Raw genomic sequence first — 19,429 nt, 5'->3', positions numbered from 1 at the left:
GCGGAAGGCGAGGTACACCCTGGACAAGTCGCCACCTCATCACAGGGCCAACACAGATAGACAGACAACATTCACACTCACATTCACACACTAGGGCCAATTTAGTGTTGCCAATCAACCTATCCCCAGGTGCATGTCTTTGGAGGTGGGAGTAAGCCGGAGTACCCGGAGGGAACCCACGCAGTCACAGGGAGAACATGCAAACTCCACACAGAAAGATCCCGAGCCCGGGATTGAACCCAGGACTACTCAGGACCTTCGTATTGTGAGGCACATGCACTAACCCCTGTTCCACCGTGCTGCCCACGTTGTGTAAATCGTAAATAAAAACAGAATACAATGACAAATCCTTTTCAATCTATATTCAAAGACCAGATACTTAACGTTTAAAACTGGAAAACTGTTATTTTTTGCAAATTTTAGCTAATTTGGAATTTGATGCCTGCAACATGTTTATAAAAGCTGGCATAAGTGGCAAAAAAGACTGAGAAAGTTGAGGAATGCTCATCAAACACTTATTTGGAACTACCCACAGGTGAACAGGCTAATTGGGAACAGGTGGGTGCCATGATTGGGTATAAAAGCAGCTTCCATGAAATGCTCAGTCATTCACAAACAAGGATGGGGCGAGGGTCACCACTTTGTGAACAAATGGGTAAGCTAATTGTCGAACAGTTTACGAACAACATTTCTCAACGAGCTTTTGCAAACAATTTAGGGATTTCACCATCTAAGGTCTTTAATATCATCAAAAGGTTCAGAGAATCTGGAGAAATCACTGCACGTAACATTGAATGCCCGTGACCTTGGATCCCTCAGGCGGTACTGCATCAAAAAAGAACATCAGTGTGTAAAGGATATCGCCACATGGACTCAGGAACACTTCAGAAAACCACTGTCAGTAACTACAGTTTGTCGCTACATCTGTAAGTGCAAGTTAAAAATCTACTATGCAACGCAAAAGCCATTTATCAACAACACCCAGAAACGCCGCCAGCTTTGCTGTGCCTGAGCTCATCTAAGATGGACTGATGCAGAGTGTAAAAGTGTTCTGTGGTCTGACGAGTCCACCTTTCAAATTTAATTTTGGAAACTGTGAACGTTGTGTCCTCCGGAACAAAGAGGAAAAGAACCATCCGGATTGTTATAGGCGCAAAGTTCAAAAGCCAGCATCTGTGATGTATGGGGGTGTATTAGTGCCCAAGGCATGGGTAACTTACACACCTGTGAAGGCACCAATAATGCTGAAAGGTACGTACAGGTTTTGGAGCAACATATGTTGCCATCCAAGCAACGTTATCATGGACGCCCCTGCTTATTTCAGCAAGACAATGCCAAGCCACGTGTTACATCAACGTGGCTTCATAGTAAAAGAGTGCGGGCACTAGACTGGCCTGCCTGTAGTCCAGACCTGTCTCCCATTGAAAATTGTGGCGCATTATGAAGCGTAAAATACGACAATGGAGACCCCGAACTGTTGAACAACTTAAGCTGAACATCAAGCAAGAATGGGAAATAATTCCACCTGAAAAGCTTCAAAAATGTGTCTCCTCAGTTCTCAAACGTTTACTGAGTGTTGTTAAAAGGAAAGGCCATGCAACACAGTGGTAAAAATGCTCCTGTGCCAACTTTTTTGCAATGTGTTGCTGCCATTAAATTCTAAGTTAATGATTATTTGCAAAAAAAAAAAAACTTTCTCAGTTCGAACATTAAATATCTTGTCTTTGCGGTATATTCATTTGAATATAAGTTTAAAAGGATTTGCAAATCATTGTATTCTGTTTTTGTTTACAACTTCACTGGTTTTGGGTTTTGTACGTGAACAAAACACAAATATTCCATCCTCATCAATTAAAATTGCCCAGAATGCTGATTCAACACAAGGTGTCAGGGTTAATTCTAAGGCAGCATCTCCATCTGGGTGTACTGCACATGTTCACCCCAATGTGAAAATGACAAGGCTTTTTGTGTTTGGCCCTAAACACAATTTTATTTGTGGCCCCATGACTCCTGAAGGGCCCTCACCTCGCCCTAAACCTAACCACAGCTCTCCACATACACACGCACCGTTTGTTATTGTTTACATGCAACTAAAAACAATTGTTGACTTAATTTAATTCAAACTAGCTGTTTGAAACACATGTAAATATATACATGTATACAGGTAAAAGCCAGTAAATTAGAATATTTTGAAAAACTTGATTTATTTCAGTAATTGCATTCAAAAGGTGTAACTTGTACATTATATTTATTCATTGCACACAGACTGATGCATTCAAATGTTTATTTCATTTAATTTTGATGATTTGAAGTGGCAACAAATGAAAATCCAAAATTCCGTGTGTCACAAAATTTGAATATTACTTAAGGCTAATACAAAAAAGGGATTTTTAGAAATGTTGGCCAACTGAAAAGTATGAAAATGAAAAATATGAGCATGTACAATACTCAATACTTGGTTGGAGCTCCTTTTGCCTCAATTACTGCGTTAATGCGGCGTGGCATGGAGTCGATGAGTTTCTGGCACTGCTCAGGTGTTATGAGAGCCCAGGTTGCTCTGATAGTGGCCTTCAACTCTTCTGCGTTTTTGGGTCTGGCATTCTGCATCTTCCTTTTCACAATACCCCACAGATTTTCTATGGGGCTAAGGTCAGGGGAGTTGGCGGCCCAATTTAGAACAGAAATACCATGGTCCGTAAACCAGGCACGGGTAGATTTTGCGCTGTGTGCAGGCGCCAAGTCCTGTTGGAACTTGAAATCTCCATCTCCATAGAGCAGGTCAGCAGCAGGAAGCATGAAGTGCTCTAAAACTTGCTGGTAGACGGCTGCGTTGACCCTGGATCTCAGGTAACAGAGTGGACCGACACCAGCAGATGACATGGCACCCCAAACCATCACTGATGGTGGAAACTTTACACTAGACTTCAGGCAACGTGGATCCTGTGCCTCTCCTGTCTTCCTCCAGACTCTGGGACCTCGATTTCCAAAGGAAATGCAAAATTTGCTTTCGTCAGAAAACATGACTTTGGACCACTCAGCAGCAGTCCAGCTGGTGTAGGTCCACTCTGTTTCCTGAGATCCAGGGTCAACGCAGCCGTCTACCAGCAAGTTTTAGAGCACTTCATGCTTCCTGCTGCTGACCTGCTCTATGGAGATGGAGATTTCAAGTTCCAACAGGACTTGGCGCCTGCACACAGCGCAAAATCTACCCGTGCCTGGTTTACGGACCATGGTATTTCTGTTCTAAATTGGCCCGCCAACTCCCCTGACCTTAGCCCCATAGAAAATCTGTGGGGTATTGTGAAAAGGAAGATGCAGAATGCCAGACCCAAAAACGCATAAGAGTTGAAGGCCACTATCAGAGCAACCTGGGCTCTCATAACACCTGAGCAGTGCAAGAAACTCATCGACTCCATGCCACGCCGCATTAACGCAGTAATTGAGGCAAAAGGAGCTCCAACCAAGTATTGAGTATTGTACATGCTCATATTTTTCATTTTCATACTTTTCAGTTGGCCAACATTTCTAAAAATCCCTTTTTTGTATTAGCCTTACACAATATTCTAATTTTGTGACACACGGAATTTTGGATTTTCATTTGTTGCCACTTCAAATCATCAAAATTAAATGAAATAAACATTTCAATGCATCAGTCTGTGTGCAATGAATAAATATAATGTACAAGTTACACCTTTTGAATGCAATTACTGAAATAAATCAAGTTTTTCAAAATATTCTAATTTACTGGCTTTTACCTGTATATATTTGACTTTTTTAACTTTTGAAGGCACCCTAATATATTCCTAAATTAGCCAAAATGTGAATTTTAATATGATATAACCTGTCATTATTTACTTAACTATGATTATGAATATGTCACATTTCCCTTTACTCCACAGTGTAAAGTAGATATTAGCCAATTCATGTAGGGTTATTATTAGTGCATCTACTTGGGGCTAAAGTATTCATTTTATGAGGTTTTTCTACATGTAAAACACTTCCTTGTGGTGTACACATAATAGTGGTTCTTTGGTCCAAATGTTGCATATGATTTACAGACCATCTTAAACTTAAACATCTTCGTGTACGGTAAATGTATACTATCTATTAAGGGTGTAACGGTACACAAAAATTTTGGTTCGGTACGTACCTCGGTTTAGAGGTCACGGTTCGGTTCATTTTCGGTACAGTAAGAAAACAACAAAATATACATTTTCTGGTTATTTATTTACCAAAATGGGTAAACAATGGCTTTATCTTTTTAACATAACAATTTGATTGCCAGGGTTAATGCAGTCAACATATATAAAATAAAAACTAAATAAGATAAGGCTCAGAATTGGTTTCTTAACAAAACCTTTCTACATGTAAAGTGCAACATTTCCACATATATAGTGCAACATTAAACTGCTTCAAGTTGTTGCTCAGATTAAATAAAATGATAAAACTTTTCTTCTACATACAAAAAGTGCAACATTAAACAGTTTCAAGTCAACTCAGCCTCAGATTAACTTTTCTTTCCCCCCCCCAGCCTTTAACACTGGTGACTTTCACTCAATTTTCATTTTTTTTTGCCAGAAAAATCAGTTTATCCACATTGTCTGCAGAAAAAGCAGACCTGCTTGCAGTTAAAATGTCTCCAGCTGTGGAAAATACCCTTTCGCTGGGCACGGAGGTAGCAGGGCTGGTGAGGTAGTGCCTGGCTAACTTGGCAGTAAGAGGATAAATCTAGTTTTTAATGCAATATGGTCTTAAATTTGCTGCTATAAAAACACCAACGGCATTTGTTATTGCTTTAGCCCTGTCTGACTCGCCGAGGAGAGGCTGCTTGAATGCGGTGGGAGCTGTGTTTGTTCGTCTTTCTCTTCGTTGAAGCGATGTTATCCATTGTTGTGTCGCACCGCGAAGCCGACATGTTCCCAAACGGCAGATCTTAACGATGCAGGAGGGTCTTCCAGCTCTGGCTTTTGCATGTTGTAGTAGCCTGGTTGTTGCTAGCATGCCGTGTGTTGTGCCTCAGTGTGCATTGTTTACACAACGTGCGGTGCGCTATTTAATATGTCCATGTGGAAACTCGTTCGGTACACCTCCAAACCGAACCCCCCGTACCGAAACGGTTCAATACAAATACACGTACCGTTACATCCTTACTATATATGGATAATTCTGTGACGGTTTTCCTAACTGGTGACGTCACAAGTTGTGCAAATTCCAAACGGGTCATTTTGAACAAGTATGAAGGAAGGCGAGATTGTTTTATTAATGCCTCTGCCATGCCTCCACAGTTTGAGTTCAAATTTTCAGAACTTTTCTTCTATCACCTCATTCTGGTTCCCAAATGTTGTTGCTGTGTGTGGATGCATAAAAGTGAGCTTTAATGTTGTTACGACGTCTGTGTTAGCGAACAGTGAAGGGTTCATGTTGGGTTTAGGTGAAGTTACACATTCATAATATGATTCCAACCACCTCATTATTGAATTTAGACAGCAAAATTGGTCTACCTTTCATGACCTCAAGTTTGTAGGGCCCAAATCCGGATCCAATTATGTTAAGTCATCTGAATGTTGAATTTGTCACTTCTTTTCACGTCTCAGGCTGATGTCACAAGGCGTGGATGTGTCCAACCTGTTCAGCGAGATGGTCAAAGCGTGTGCCACAGTTGACGTGGTCCAGAAGAAGCTGGTCTACGTCTTCCTGTGCTCCTATGCCGCGTTGAACCCAGAGCTGTCACTGCTGGTCATCAACACACTGAGGAAAGACTGCCAGGATCCAAACCCCATGGTGCGCAGCTTGGCCTTGAGGAACATGACCAACCTGAGGTGAGTGGATATAAATTCTAAATTGTTGTTGTGATGGTGGTCTAAAGCAGTGGTTCTCAAATGGGGGTACGCGTACCCCTGGGGGTACTTGAAAATATGCCAAGGGGTACGTGAGATTTTTTTTTAAATATTCTAAAAATAGCAACAATTCAAAAATCCTTTATAACTGCAGTCATTCCGTGAAGAATATTCAAAAGCCTATCCGGGAATAATTATTCGTTCCAAAAAGGGTGAAAACTACGCGAATTGCACCTTGTGCAGACAAGATTTTTCGATCGGACACGGAGGAAATAGCGATGTAAAAGACCACGTTGGGACAAAAAAACACAAGTCTAATGCCGTTGCTAGCGATACTAGTGGAAAACTTTAAACGTTTTTCGGATTTTAGCCACAAAAAGGTAATGACACCAATGTTATCTATTGGAATTGTTTAGTACTGTTATACTGTTAAAAGTGTTTATACTATTTATGCTTTCAAGTCCAAGTTGAAGAAATCTTGTTAAATGTTGACAGCATAACTACCAAAATACAGAAGTATGTCCTTAATATTTTTGCAGTGCTATTTCTGTTGAAAAGTTAAAATGATTACATTAGAGATGTGATGTGCCACTTTTCAAGTGTCTGATGGCTTAAATTAATTTTCATTAATTTTTCATATTTTGAATTCTTTTGAAAGGCTTACAAAAAAACTACATTTGAATTGTAATTCCATGCTATTGACAGGACTATTAATTTTAATGAAGTTAGCTTACCATGTTTACAGTATGATAATTGTGATAGAAATGTGAATTTTAGGCACAGAATATTTTTTACAATTGAACAAGGCAGTAGATTATACAAGCTTGGACAGAAAGTTAATAATGACACCAATTTTTTTTTAATGGAATTGTTTAGTACTGTTTTACCATTTGTTTACTGTAAAAAGTGTTTATACTGTTTATACTTTCAATTAACAAATTGAAGTCTTGTGAAAGGTTGACAGGATAACTGGCATTAACTGTCAAAATAATTTCAAACTATTGAAGTTAGCTTACAGAATAAACATGTCAATCAACCCATATGATTTTTGCTGTAATATTTTTGTTTTGAAAAGTCACTGACTGATAGAAAAGTGATGGTTTTAGCAACATTTTAACCTGTCTGAATGCTAATAATCATTTTGCGTCGGGGGGCGAAGCCTGAACCCCCCACCAGGACTTTGTCCTGGACCTACCGGGGCCTGCGGCCCCTGGACCCTGGGTACTAGGTTTTTCTGATTTCAAAAGTTGGCAGGTATGATTGATATATATATATATATATATATATATATATATATATATATATATATATATATATATATATATATATATATATATATATATATATATATATACACAAACAAGCCAACTTCATGCAAAGTAACTATATGTATATATACATCTGTGTGTGTGTGTGTGTGTGTGTGTGTGTGTGTGTGTGTATATATATATATATATATATATATATATACATACATACATACATACATATATATATATACATATATACATATATATATATATATATATATATATACACACACACACACACACACAGTCGTGGTCAAAAAGTGTACATACACTTGTGAAGGACATAATGCCATGGCTGTCTTGAGTTTCCAATAATTTCTACAACTGTTATTTTTTTGTGATAGAGTTATTGGAGCACATACTTGTTTGTCACAAAAAACATTCATGAAGTTTGGTTCTTTTATGAATTTATTATGGGTCTACTGAAAATGTGACCAAATCTGCTGGATCAAAAGTATACATACAGCAACATACATTATCAATGTTGGTGATGTAGAAAAGTTACAATCTAATCAAATTAGCTTCATGGCACTCTTAACTTAATGTGAGTGATTATGATAGACGACACCTGTTGACTTCTCTGAGCCCATTTAAATAGGGCTCATGTGATGCAGTCATTAGACTTGGTTACAAACGCGACAATGGGAAAGTCAAAGGAACTCAGCACAGATCTTAAAAAATGAATCATTGACTTGAACAAGTCAGGAAAGTCACTTGGCGCCATTTCAAAGCAGCTCAAGGTCCCAAGAGCAACTGTGCAGACAATTGTTCTTAAGTATAAAGTGCATGACACAGTTTTGTCACCGCCACGATCAGGAAGAAAACACAAGCTATCACCTGCTGCTGAGAGAAAATTTATCAGGATGATCAAGAGTCAACCGAGAACCACCAAAAAGCAGGTCTGCAATGAATTGGAAGCTGCTGGAACACAGGTGTCAGTGTCCACAGTCAAGCGTGTTTTGCATCGCCATGAACTGAGAGGCTACCATGCAAGAAGGAAGCCCTTGCTCCAGAAGCGACACCTTAAGGCTCATCTAAAGTTTGCTGCTGATCACATGGAGAAAGATAAGATAGATAGACAGATAGTACTTTATTGATTCCTGCAGGAGAGTTCCCTCAGGAAAATTTTAATTCCAGCAGCAGTGCACAGAATTGAGATCGAATTTAAAAAGTAAAAAGTAAATAAAGGGGGTATAAATACAAATAAAATACAACAATAACAATAAAAATAAAAAGCAACAAAAATAATACAAATATAACAGTAAAAATAAGAATATAACAAGAGAAACTATGCAATAGTGACCATGTTATGAAAATGTATTGCACTGTTAATTGCACTGTTTTTGTTGCAGTTTATTTCAGTATTGTTATTGTTTTGCATCCCCTGTAATCCTATTACCCCCCTCCCCCCAGAGAGGAGTTGATGGCGTGTGGGACAAAGGAGTTTTTTAGTCTTATTTGTCCTGCACTTGGGATGAAGCAGTCTAGCACTGAACAGGCTCCTCTGGCTACTGATAACAGTATGCAGAGGGTGACTGGCATCATCCATGATGCTCAGTTGTTTTTCCACAGTCCTCTTCTCTGCCACCGTCACCAGTAAATCCAGTTTTATTCCGATCGTAGAGCCGGCCCGCCTGATCAGTTTCTCCAGTCTGGAGCTGTCCTTCTTAGATGTACTATCCCCCCAGCACACTACGATGTAGAACAGAACACTGGCAACCACAGACTGGTAGTATATCCACAATAGTTTTTTGCAAATGTTGAAGGAGCGTAGCCTCCTCGTGTAGTACAGCCTGCTCTGTCCTTTCCTGTACAAGTGGTCCGTGTTAACAGTCCAGTCCAGCTTATTGTCCACCCGCACCCCGAGGTACTTGAATGAGTCCACGGTCTGTACCTCGACTCCCCCGATCACAATAGGTTGTGACCTTGGACTCGACCTCCCAAAGTCAATGACCAGCTCCTTGGTCTTTGACGGATTGGGCTGCAAGAGGTTCCTGTGGCACCAGACAGCAAAGTCCCTCACCAGGCTACGAAACTCCTCCTCTCTGCCGTCCCTGAGGCTGTCTGGTGGTCTGTCGGCCTGTCTGTCAATTAATTAATTAATTTTGGACACAACACCCGTGGTCTCAACCTTCTGGACTGACTGTGCGTCTTCCAGGTTACCCGGTCTGGTGGAGTACGTGGAGCAGCCTTTGTCAGCAGGACTGAGGGACAGAGCTGCCTGCGTGCGACGGGTTGCTGTGCTCGGCTGGGCCAAACTGCACAATCTCCAACCCAATTCTGAGACAGGTGAGGTGTCATCTCTTCCATCCATCCAGCTCTGTGTATGTTATGGACTGATGTGTGGAGTAACAAGAGCCTCCTACGTACAGTACATTTTATTTATTTGTATTTTTTTCCACGTGATGATATTTCTGCCAGATGCCTCAGTGGTGAATGAGCTGTATGGCCTTCTGAGGGACCCGGATCCCATCGTGATGGTGAACTGCCTTCGAGCTCTGGAGGAGATCCTTAAGGAGGAAGGCGGGGTCACCATCAACAAACCCATCGCTCATCACCTTCTCAACAGGTAGGCCAGGACTTCAAATCAACCAAGTCGATACCAACACGTAAAAAATAACTGCTTTTTTAACTATGGATTCTTCCTCTGCGTCAATTCTGACTACTGAGTCACGCTGTTTTTAACCAATGATGTAGTGTTTCCATTTTGGTTTTTTTTATGCAAGTCTTTCACAAATAAGGATTTGGTCTGGTTAGTCAGAGAATTAGACTTAACAGAAATTACCCACTTTGTTGCTATATTTAGCAAGTACAGCTACATACTAAAAGTGAAAGAGGTGTATATTGCGTCAGGAATTTATTCAATAATCAAATACAAACAGTCATGAAGGTGAGAGTGTAGATCCGCCACCACAAGCCCAGGGAGTGTGCATTACCACCGCATGCAGAAAAGCGTGCAAGCCAACCTTTAGCACTTCTGTAAGTGGAAGAAAAGACATTTTAGAGACACTCTTCTGTTGTTTGGCAACACTTTGAACACCACTGCTTCACTTCTTTCACCAGGAAGGCAAAGTGTGGCCTGAACGCACCTCTTTTTATGGCACTTTGGAGATAATGATAAACCAAAAAGTAAAAAAAGAGCAAAAACACTTCAAGTAATGAAAAAAGGCTGAAATGTTGATACTAATAAGGATTAAAAACACAAAGATTTGTATGTAAATATATTTTTAAGCCTTTTTATCCGCATATGTCATTACTAATGACATAATGATGTAACACTACCACCATATGTTGGGCTGTGAGAGTAACGATTCGCTTCAGAATCGATTCTCGATTCAAAATGTAACTTTTTCTATTGGATGCCAGTTCTCGGATTAACTACATTCCTCCATAAAATAGATAAACAGCTGATCCATTTCTTTATTTCTTAAAAAAATGATTTTGTTTAATAAACTGCTTCCCAAACATTTAATAAAGTCAAATACAAATAAGGCAACACGAGAAGTATCCAACACTTTTCTAAAATAAATCTGTACAGCAGATATTATTGCAGATATATTGGGGGCGGCGTGGTGAAGTTGGTAGAGTGGCCGTGCCAGCAATCGGAGGGTTGCTGGTTACTGGGGTTCAATCCCCACCTTCTACCATCCTAGTCACGTCCGTTGTGTCCTTGGGCAAGACACTTCACCACTTGCTCCTGATGGCTGCTGGTTAGCGCCTTGCATGGCAGCTCCCGCCATCAGTGTGTGAATGTGTGTGTGAATGGGTGAATGTGGAAATACTGTCAAAGCGCTTTGAGTACCTTGAAGGTAGAAAAGCGCTATACAAGTATAACCCATTTATCATTTATTTATTTATATAGATCTTCTACATCAACAATATGGTTTGTCTTAGTGGCTTGACAGATTGGTGGAATAAAAGAATAAAAATATATATACACACACACACATTTATACATATATATATATATATATATATATATATATATATATATATATATATATATATATATATATATATATATGTGTGTATATATATATATATATATATATATATATATATATATATGTGTATATATATATATATATATATATATATATATATATATATATTTTTTTTTTTTTTTTTTAATCGATTAAGAATCGTTACAAATAAGAATCGTGATTAATCTGAAAATCAACCTTTTTTTGACACCCCTACAACACTGCTGTTATTTTTTCAATGTATTTTTTAACTCTTGGCAGCTCATACTGATTCGAATTCTATTGTTGCACACTGATTTTAAATACTTGACACCTTCAAACACTTTTCAAAACTGTAGTTAAAATTCAAAGTACACAGGTTCCGTTTTTTTTTGTTTTTGTTTGTTTTGTCCTGTCCAGCTTCTCAGGCAAATCATATAGTTGATGTAGATGCCCATATCGGCTGTTCAGATTTACTTTACAAAAGAGAAGTGTAGGATGCTTCTCTTGTTGCCTTATTCGTGTTTGACTTTATTAAATGTATTTATATTATCATTTGGTGCAGCCAGGCCGGAGCAGGAGGGGATAGAAAGAGAGAAAAAAGAAGACAGAGGGGGAAATTGTGGGGACAAGAGGGGGATTAGACAGAGAGACAAAAACAACAACAGCAAACACAACAACAACAACAATAGAGCAACATCAGCAAATACGACATGTACAAATATGATGGTAAAAGTGACAGCAAATAAGCAGTTAGCGAACATAAAAAATAATACAGTAATGACAATGAGCATTATTACACTACAAATGGAGCAATACAAATACCAATAGAAATAGCGCTATTGATAATGAACAATACCAATAATTTAGCTCTATTTTTAACAATACAGTTGTTCAAATGCAACAATACATATACGTAGTGATAACCTCAGATACGAAAGAATGCAGAAAAATGGAGGGGGAGAAAGAAAAGCAACCTACATTAACCTTGTAGATTGTTATAGTAACAATAGGTTAAGCTTTGCCAGTGTGCCATGTGTTATACCCAGTTTACCCTAGGGCAACAACGTTAATATATGTTTGATGAAACGTGATTATGTGCATGAGTGTACGTATGCATATGTACTTGTATATGTACAGAATGTGTATATGTGTTTGTACAGTGAATGTATATGTACAGTATGTGTATATGTATGTTTGTACAGTGAATGTATATGTACAATATGTGTATATGTGTTTGTACAGTGAATGTATATGTACAATATGTGTATATGTGTTTGTACAGTGAATGTATATGTACAGTATGTGTATATGTATGTTTGTACAGTGAATATACGTATATGTACAGTATGTGTATATGTGTTTGTACAGTGAGTGTATATGTACAGTATGTGTATGTGTATGTTTGTATAATGAATGTGCGTGTGGATGTACGAACTTTGAGTATGTAAATATGTACTGTATTTGTGTATGTATGTGGGAGCGTAGGTACCTATGTATGTATGTGAGTATATGTGAATTTGTATTTACAATATAGTCGACTCCCAGTGTGCGTGGGAGCCAGAGCACGGCCCCAGCCACCCCGAGAGCCCAACCCACAAACAGTAGGTTCCGTTTTTATAAAAAAACAATATTCTGGTATCAAATATGTGGGAAGTCATATGCATCGACTACTGAGACTCTGGTATTGTGGTTACCATATTAGGGATAGTAGTCGATATTTCAATGTGGCCTACTATGTTTGCAAGTAAAATCTGAGTGACTTTTACCTGTCTCCCTACCTGTACCGCGCTCACATGTTCATAGCTCTTTGTGTGTGTCAACATAGGCTGAAGGAATGTGACGTGTGGGGTCAGAGCGAGGTGCTGAAGATCCTCCAGCGCTACCAGCCTCATTCCGACGACGAGCTCTTTGACATCCTCTCCCTGCTGGACTCCTCCTTAGTTAGCCCGCACCCTCCCGTGATGGCCGCCACACTGAGCCTCTTCCTCAGCCTATCTTCTGCCTTGCCTGCCGTCAGCCTGGCGGCCTTGGAACGAGTACAGGGCCCACTACTGGCCGCCTGTGGGAGTGCGTCCAGAGAGATGAGGTTCACTGCGCTCTGCCACATCCAGGTGAGCGTATGTCTTTAAGAAATAAACATTTGCACTGGCATGGATGCATTACATTTACATTTCCTTAGCACCAGATAGCCTAACATTAATAATGATACCAGAAGATTAACATCGCAAAAAGCTGCTGCCTGACCAGGGCTCAGAAAATCTGCAAAGACTCCTCCCACCCCCACCAAGGACTGTTTTCACTGCTGGACTCTAAAAAGAGGTTCCGCAGAACCTTCAGGTTCTGTAACAGCTTCTTCCCTCAGGCCGTAAGACTCTTAAACGCATCATAATTAAATTATCCCCTCAACTCCCCCCAAAATGGATTAACTCGCTGGAATAAAAAAGACAATATAACATACATCCATAAACGTGGACGCATGTGAAAAAGTGCAATATATTTATCTGTACAGTAATCTATTTATTTATTTATATATATTTATATATTATATATTATATATATTATTTATATATATTTATTTATTTATATATGCACTTTATTGCTTTTTTATCCTGCACTACCATGAGCTTCCATCCATCCATTTTCTACCGCTTATTCCCTTTTGGGTTCGCGGGGGGCGCTGGAGCATATCTCAGCTACAATCGGGCGGAAGGCGGGGTACACCCTGGACAAGTCGCCATCTCATCACAGGGCCAACACAGATAGACAGACAACATTCACACTCACATTCACACACTAGCGCCAATTTAGTGTTGCCAATCAACCTATCCCCAGGTGCATGTCTTTGGAGGTGGGAGGAAGCCGGAGTACCCGGAGGGAACCCACGCAGTCACGGGGAGAACATGCAAACTCCACACAGAAAGATCCCGAGGCCGGGATTGAACTCACGACTACTCAGGACCTTCGTATTGTGAGGCAGATGCACTAACCCCTCTTTCACCGTGCTGCCCTACCATGAGCTTATGTAACGAAATTTAGTTCTTATCTGTGCTGTAAAGTCTAAGTCTAAGTCTAAGTCTTAAGCATGCATTGCTAGACAAGTGCTACTAAATTAAAAAAATTAGTTGCACATAATTTTTTTGTAGCAATATGACATGTCTTAAATATCACAATGTAATTATTAACACTCAAACAAAGTACACGTGCACTCATACATATACCGTATTTTTCGGAGTATAAGTCGCACCGGAGTATAAGTCGCACCTGCCGAAAATGCATAATAAAAAAAGAAAAAAACATATAAGTCGCACTGGAGCCCGGCCAAACTATGAAAAAAAAACTGCGACTTATAGTCCGAAAAATACAGTAAGCACTACTACTGTAAAACTCAGCAGCTTCGCTTTACTGTGTACCTCTTGCTTAGTGTACTTGCTCGTCTACGAAAAAATAATGACTATTGCGACATCCAGTGGACAAATTTAGAACAGCAGTTTCTTTAATTTAACAATGCAGCTCAATTTTTTCACTTAAACTCATCTCGCGGGCCGAATTGAACCTGTTCGATGTTTGACATCCCTGTTGTAAACTGTAAATAGGTTAGATATACTGTAGTTATTGAATATGATTCAAATCAAGAGTAAGATTACTAATTGTGTTTTAATGTTTCAGTGGGACCGGGCCCATCTGTAGTGGAAAAGTTGGGCCCCGAGGTCAAAAAGGTTAAGAACCCCTGCTATAAGCTACTAGGAGCTAGTGGATACACAATAGCTAAGCACACAATAGCACACAACTAGACATAGGTAATAATCATTGAACAATAAAACAGCACATTTGTCAATATAAACAAGTACCAAATAATTATAGTTACATATTACTTACACATACAAAGTCTCCGAGGCAGTATTAGAAAGTATCCAGTCATTAACGAGTCCGCATCATGAGCTTAACTTCATGAATTATTCTGACCACTAGGTGCCACCAAATAAACAATTACCACTCCACTTCAACTTAAAGACAGCATAAGTCCATTCCAGACCTTTTCCAACATTTCACACTACTAAATAATACAAGTAGGTATGATTCCTGCTGATATCGCATTGGATCAATGTCGGTATCGGCCAACAATCAAGGCTCCAAAATCGGCATCGTACCGGAAGTGAAAAAGTTGTTTCGGGAACGGGACACTCCTAATGAAATCACATGAAAATAGTTTGTTGTCATCTTTGTGCAAAGCCATTAATAAGGACAATGATGGTCAACGTAATAGTGAGAAGAAGAATAGTGAGACGTTAGAGCAGACGAAAGCCGAGAGAGTGAGGTGAAAGTGACTCGAAGCTGCAAAATGTGGAATTTGAGGCTATGGTATTTAGACATTAATAGAGTGCTTACCCAAATAAACCGGGGCAAAACGTCCCCGGCCAGCTGGTCCAAACAGACAACTGTCCATCGAGTGAGTCACACTTTATATTGATCATGATACACGCAGCACGTGATGCGTGTTAGTACAACTACAGTACATACACTGTCTGGCTAGCTGTGTACAAACCAAACATGAATTAATACTTTACAGATACTGTAATATGAATGTTCATGTTTTTCAGTCAGTACAGATTGGTGTCCTATCGCATGGTGTTGTGTATTACAAACTCAAACTAGTTTATCTCTTTCTGTAGTTAGCTTTTAGGGCTAATACAGTAGCTCGCCGATGTGTTACTACGCTAGAATAGTAGTTCCCCAGTGTTCACGCTTACAATAACAATGCTGCTACAGTTTGGTTAATATACAGGTTACAGAACAAAAAGGAAGTATTGTTGACAGTTTTTGAATGCATTTTTAAAGTGATTTAGAGGTAGAATTGATGGCTAATATTAGCTGCATTGCTAGCCACCTAGAACAAGTCAATTTTTACATGTAAGAATGCAGAAAAACCAAAAACCTTTTGTCTTCTTGTTTCTCATAAGTTTTGTGAACAAATAGGCAAAATTCCCCCCAAAATGCAGTTCCCCTTTAAAGCTCCCAGTTCCCACCTCACTCCTACCCACTTCTCCAAAGTGGGCTGGCTCAGAGTGGAGGACAGAGTAAAACAACTTGCACTGAGCCTAGCCTATAAAATAAGCTACACCTCCCTGATACCGAAGTACATGTCAAACTACTTCCAGAACGTAAATGACCGCCATAACCACAACACCAGGGGGAGCTCCAGCAACCACGTCAAACCCAGATTCCGATCTAACAAAGGTCTTAACTCATTCTCCTTCTATGCCACATCAATATGGAATGCACTCCCAACAGGTGTAAAAGAAAGTGCATCTCTATCCTCCTCAAAACCGCACTAAAAGAACACCTCCAGGCAATTTCAACCCTAGCCTAACTCCTTCCCCCCACCACATCAAATGTAATAATGAAATGTATATACTTGTTCTTATGCTTTCTGAGCTCACTATGTTCACTGCTCACTGTGCATATCCTACGAAGTGAGACCTACACTGTTACAATGTCCATTTCTCAGATGATAAACTGAAATGATGCCTGAAAATATGCTGATAGCAACCTAACCTCCCCCTCCACATCCCACCCCCTGGATTGTAAATAATTCAATGTATATACTCTGATGATTAACTTGTATGATGACTGTATTATGCTGATAGTATATATTTGTACCATAAATTGATTAACCTGGACCCCGACTTAAACAAGTTAAAAAACATATTTGGGTGTTACCATTTAGTGGTCAATTGTACGGAATATGTACTGTACTGTGCAATCTACTAATAAAAGTTTCAATCAATCAATCAATCAAAGCTGCTGGCTCCAAGTGACATTATTTTGAACCAAACAAAAATAGCAACAGCACCAGCAGCTGCCATATGTTTCTAATAGTATTGTAAAAGAACAGATTTAACAAATGAATGTCGGGGTTATTATTAGAACACGAGTGTGACATACAGCAGCTTTAACTCTTCAACTGGGACCAAATGAGAGACGCTGATAGTCCATAATTGTTGGATCATAAACGATACAAAATAGGATCAAATAAACAATGAAATGAAGATACAGATCTAAGGTAATGTGGAGTCAGAAGATGTGTTTGTTTTAAACCCATTAACCCATTTACCCATTAAGTGTTTTTATTGTACAACTGTCCCAGCAGCATCTTTTATGAATCTGTTCCCCTTGCAGTTGCTGCTGCGGTCTGTCCCTGGCCTGATGGGGGCGCACTACAAGCGTTTCTTCTGTGGCTATGCTGAGCCAGCCTTTATCAAGCAGAGGAAGATGCAGGTGAGGCACAGTGTTGCCAGATGTAATAGTATTAATAATATTAGACTGACCATACGTCCTCTTTTTCCCGGACATGTCCTCTTTTGCGGGGCTGTCCGGGCGGGTTTTTTTAAATGCCTCAAATTTCCGGTATTTTGAGTTAGGGTTGCGTGTATTTTCAATGTACGTCCAGAGTTAAGAAGGGGTTAAAAACAAAACAAATTGTGAAGGTGTGCGCACGCAGCAACATTCGTGAGGGAGGGTCAGAGACAGAGAGCGAGACAGTCGAGAGACAGACAGGACACAAGAGAGAAGCCGAAACGTAAATGCAACTTCACGGATGATTTGCGGGAAAAGTATCTGTGTTTTTGTCCTGGCCGTGACACATGGCAAGCAGAATATACTGTGTGTAAAACAGGAACGTATATATCTGTGGCAAATAAAGGGGCCAACGATCTACAAGCCCATATCGACACTACAAAGCACAAAACAGCTGTGCAGGGCGAGAGCTCGTCTGCTGTTTTTTGTTTAAATTTAATGAACTTGTTCTGAGGCATTATTTATGTTTAGATTATATACAAGAGGTTATTTAGAATATTTCTACCTCTGCACTTTTTTTACAAAACTGTGAATGTTACAGAATATAAGTGTGACTTATTTTGTTATACTGTCAACCAGTGTTGGCGTAAACGCACTTTTTGTGTCTTTTTAACGCATTAAAATCAGAAAGGACGTGGATTTTTATTTTTTTTAACATTTGCGGCCCACAGCTAATGTTTTAAAGGCCCACGGCACATTCTAAAAATACTATTAAAATAAACAAAAACATAACAAAAGTGAAATAAAAAAGCTTACATGTGAAATGTAATTTAGAAACAGTTGCAATGTTGACTAATAAAACAAAGCTGTTTTTTTTCTTTCAAACGGTAATTCTCAAAACATAATATTGAATCAAAATCCATATTATTATGAATTATTGGCCTATCCGAGGTTCCGATTACTTCACATCAAATATTCCACTTTGAAAAATATTTTTGGTGGAAGATTTTGCATATTTTGTGTGTTTGCCATAAAAAACATAGTTTTGTTTGACAAAAAAGGGCGGAAAACCAACAAACAAAAAAACAACATAAAAAAACTAAAACATTTTGAAATGAGTAATAGATTTGAAGTTGATGTAGACTCCAGAGATTTAAGCGTTAAATATAAAATGTATGTATGCCCTGGCACACCATTATCATCATTTCATGACCGAAGCAAAACATTTTTTACACTTTTATACTGAAATAAATACACTTACAACGTATTAAATAAAAACATAGAAAAAACTACCAGCAGCGGTAAAGTTTAGATCCATGAAGGAAAGAAGAAAGTGATTGAATGTTTATAACTAAATACATTTACATTTACATACACATTTGTTTTCTTTTGTATTATCTTTTTTAATGAATTAAGTAACGTTTACGACAACCTTTTTCCAAAACACAATATAGAATGTGAGATATTACAGGATAATGCATACATTTGTCATTTGTTTTCAGAACGCATACAAAAAAGTGGGACCCCAAAAATTTACTGTGGGACCCCATTTTTATCACTCAATCAATCAATCAATGTTTATTTATACAGCCCTAAATCACAAGTGTCTCAAAGGGCTGCACAAGCCACAACGACATCCTCGGTACAGAGCCCACATAAGGGCAAGGAAAAACTCACCCCAGTGGGACGTCGATGTGAATGACTATGAGAAACCTTGGAGAGGACCGCATATGTGGTTTTTTTTATGACTTATGTGTGTCCTCTTTTTGGGATTTCAGAATATGGTCAGCCTAAATAATATCATTATAAGATCATCTCTTCTCTGTGCAATGGATAATTCCAATAGTCGCATAATGTACACTAATTTGACAATTCAAACGTGGCTATTAGCAAACACAAACAGGATGTTGTGGGTTGTTTTTTTTTCTTTGTCAGCAATTTCCCAACTGTTAATCTAAAGATAAAATTGCATTATAAGTAAAGATGCACTTCCTAATCGATTCAGGTAACTTCCTGCTTCTCA

At 39.0% G+C, this 19,429-nt stretch overlaps 1 protein-coding gene across 2 annotated transcripts in view; it reads left to right on the top strand.

Annotated features, from left to right (window-relative positions):
- The window catches only part of ap4b1 (adaptor related protein complex 4 subunit beta 1), a 40,263-nt gene that overhangs the window by 4,203 nt on the left and 16,631 nt on the right, over positions 1-19,429 (top strand). For both annotated transcript variants that reach the window (XM_061972061.2, XM_061972054.2), the window contains exons 3-7: positions 5,595-5,819; positions 9,306-9,436; positions 9,569-9,716; positions 12,938-13,223; positions 17,290-17,388. In XM_061972061.2, coding sequence (XP_061828045.1) covers positions 5,595-5,819; positions 9,306-9,436; positions 9,569-9,716; positions 12,938-13,223; positions 17,290-17,388 — 889 coding nt within the window. The remainder of the gene's footprint in view (positions 1-5,594; positions 5,820-9,305; positions 9,437-9,568; positions 9,717-12,937; positions 13,224-17,289; positions 17,389-19,429) is intronic.

This window comes from Nerophis lumbriciformis, linkage group LG01 (genome assembly GCF_033978685.3).
Source record: "Nerophis lumbriciformis linkage group LG01, RoL_Nlum_v2.1, whole genome shotgun sequence".
Lineage (NCBI taxonomy): Eukaryota > Metazoa > Chordata > Actinopteri > Syngnathiformes > Syngnathidae > Nerophis > Nerophis lumbriciformis.
Note: the sequence above shows the minus strand (reverse complement) of the source record. Positions and strands in the feature narration are given on the sequence as shown.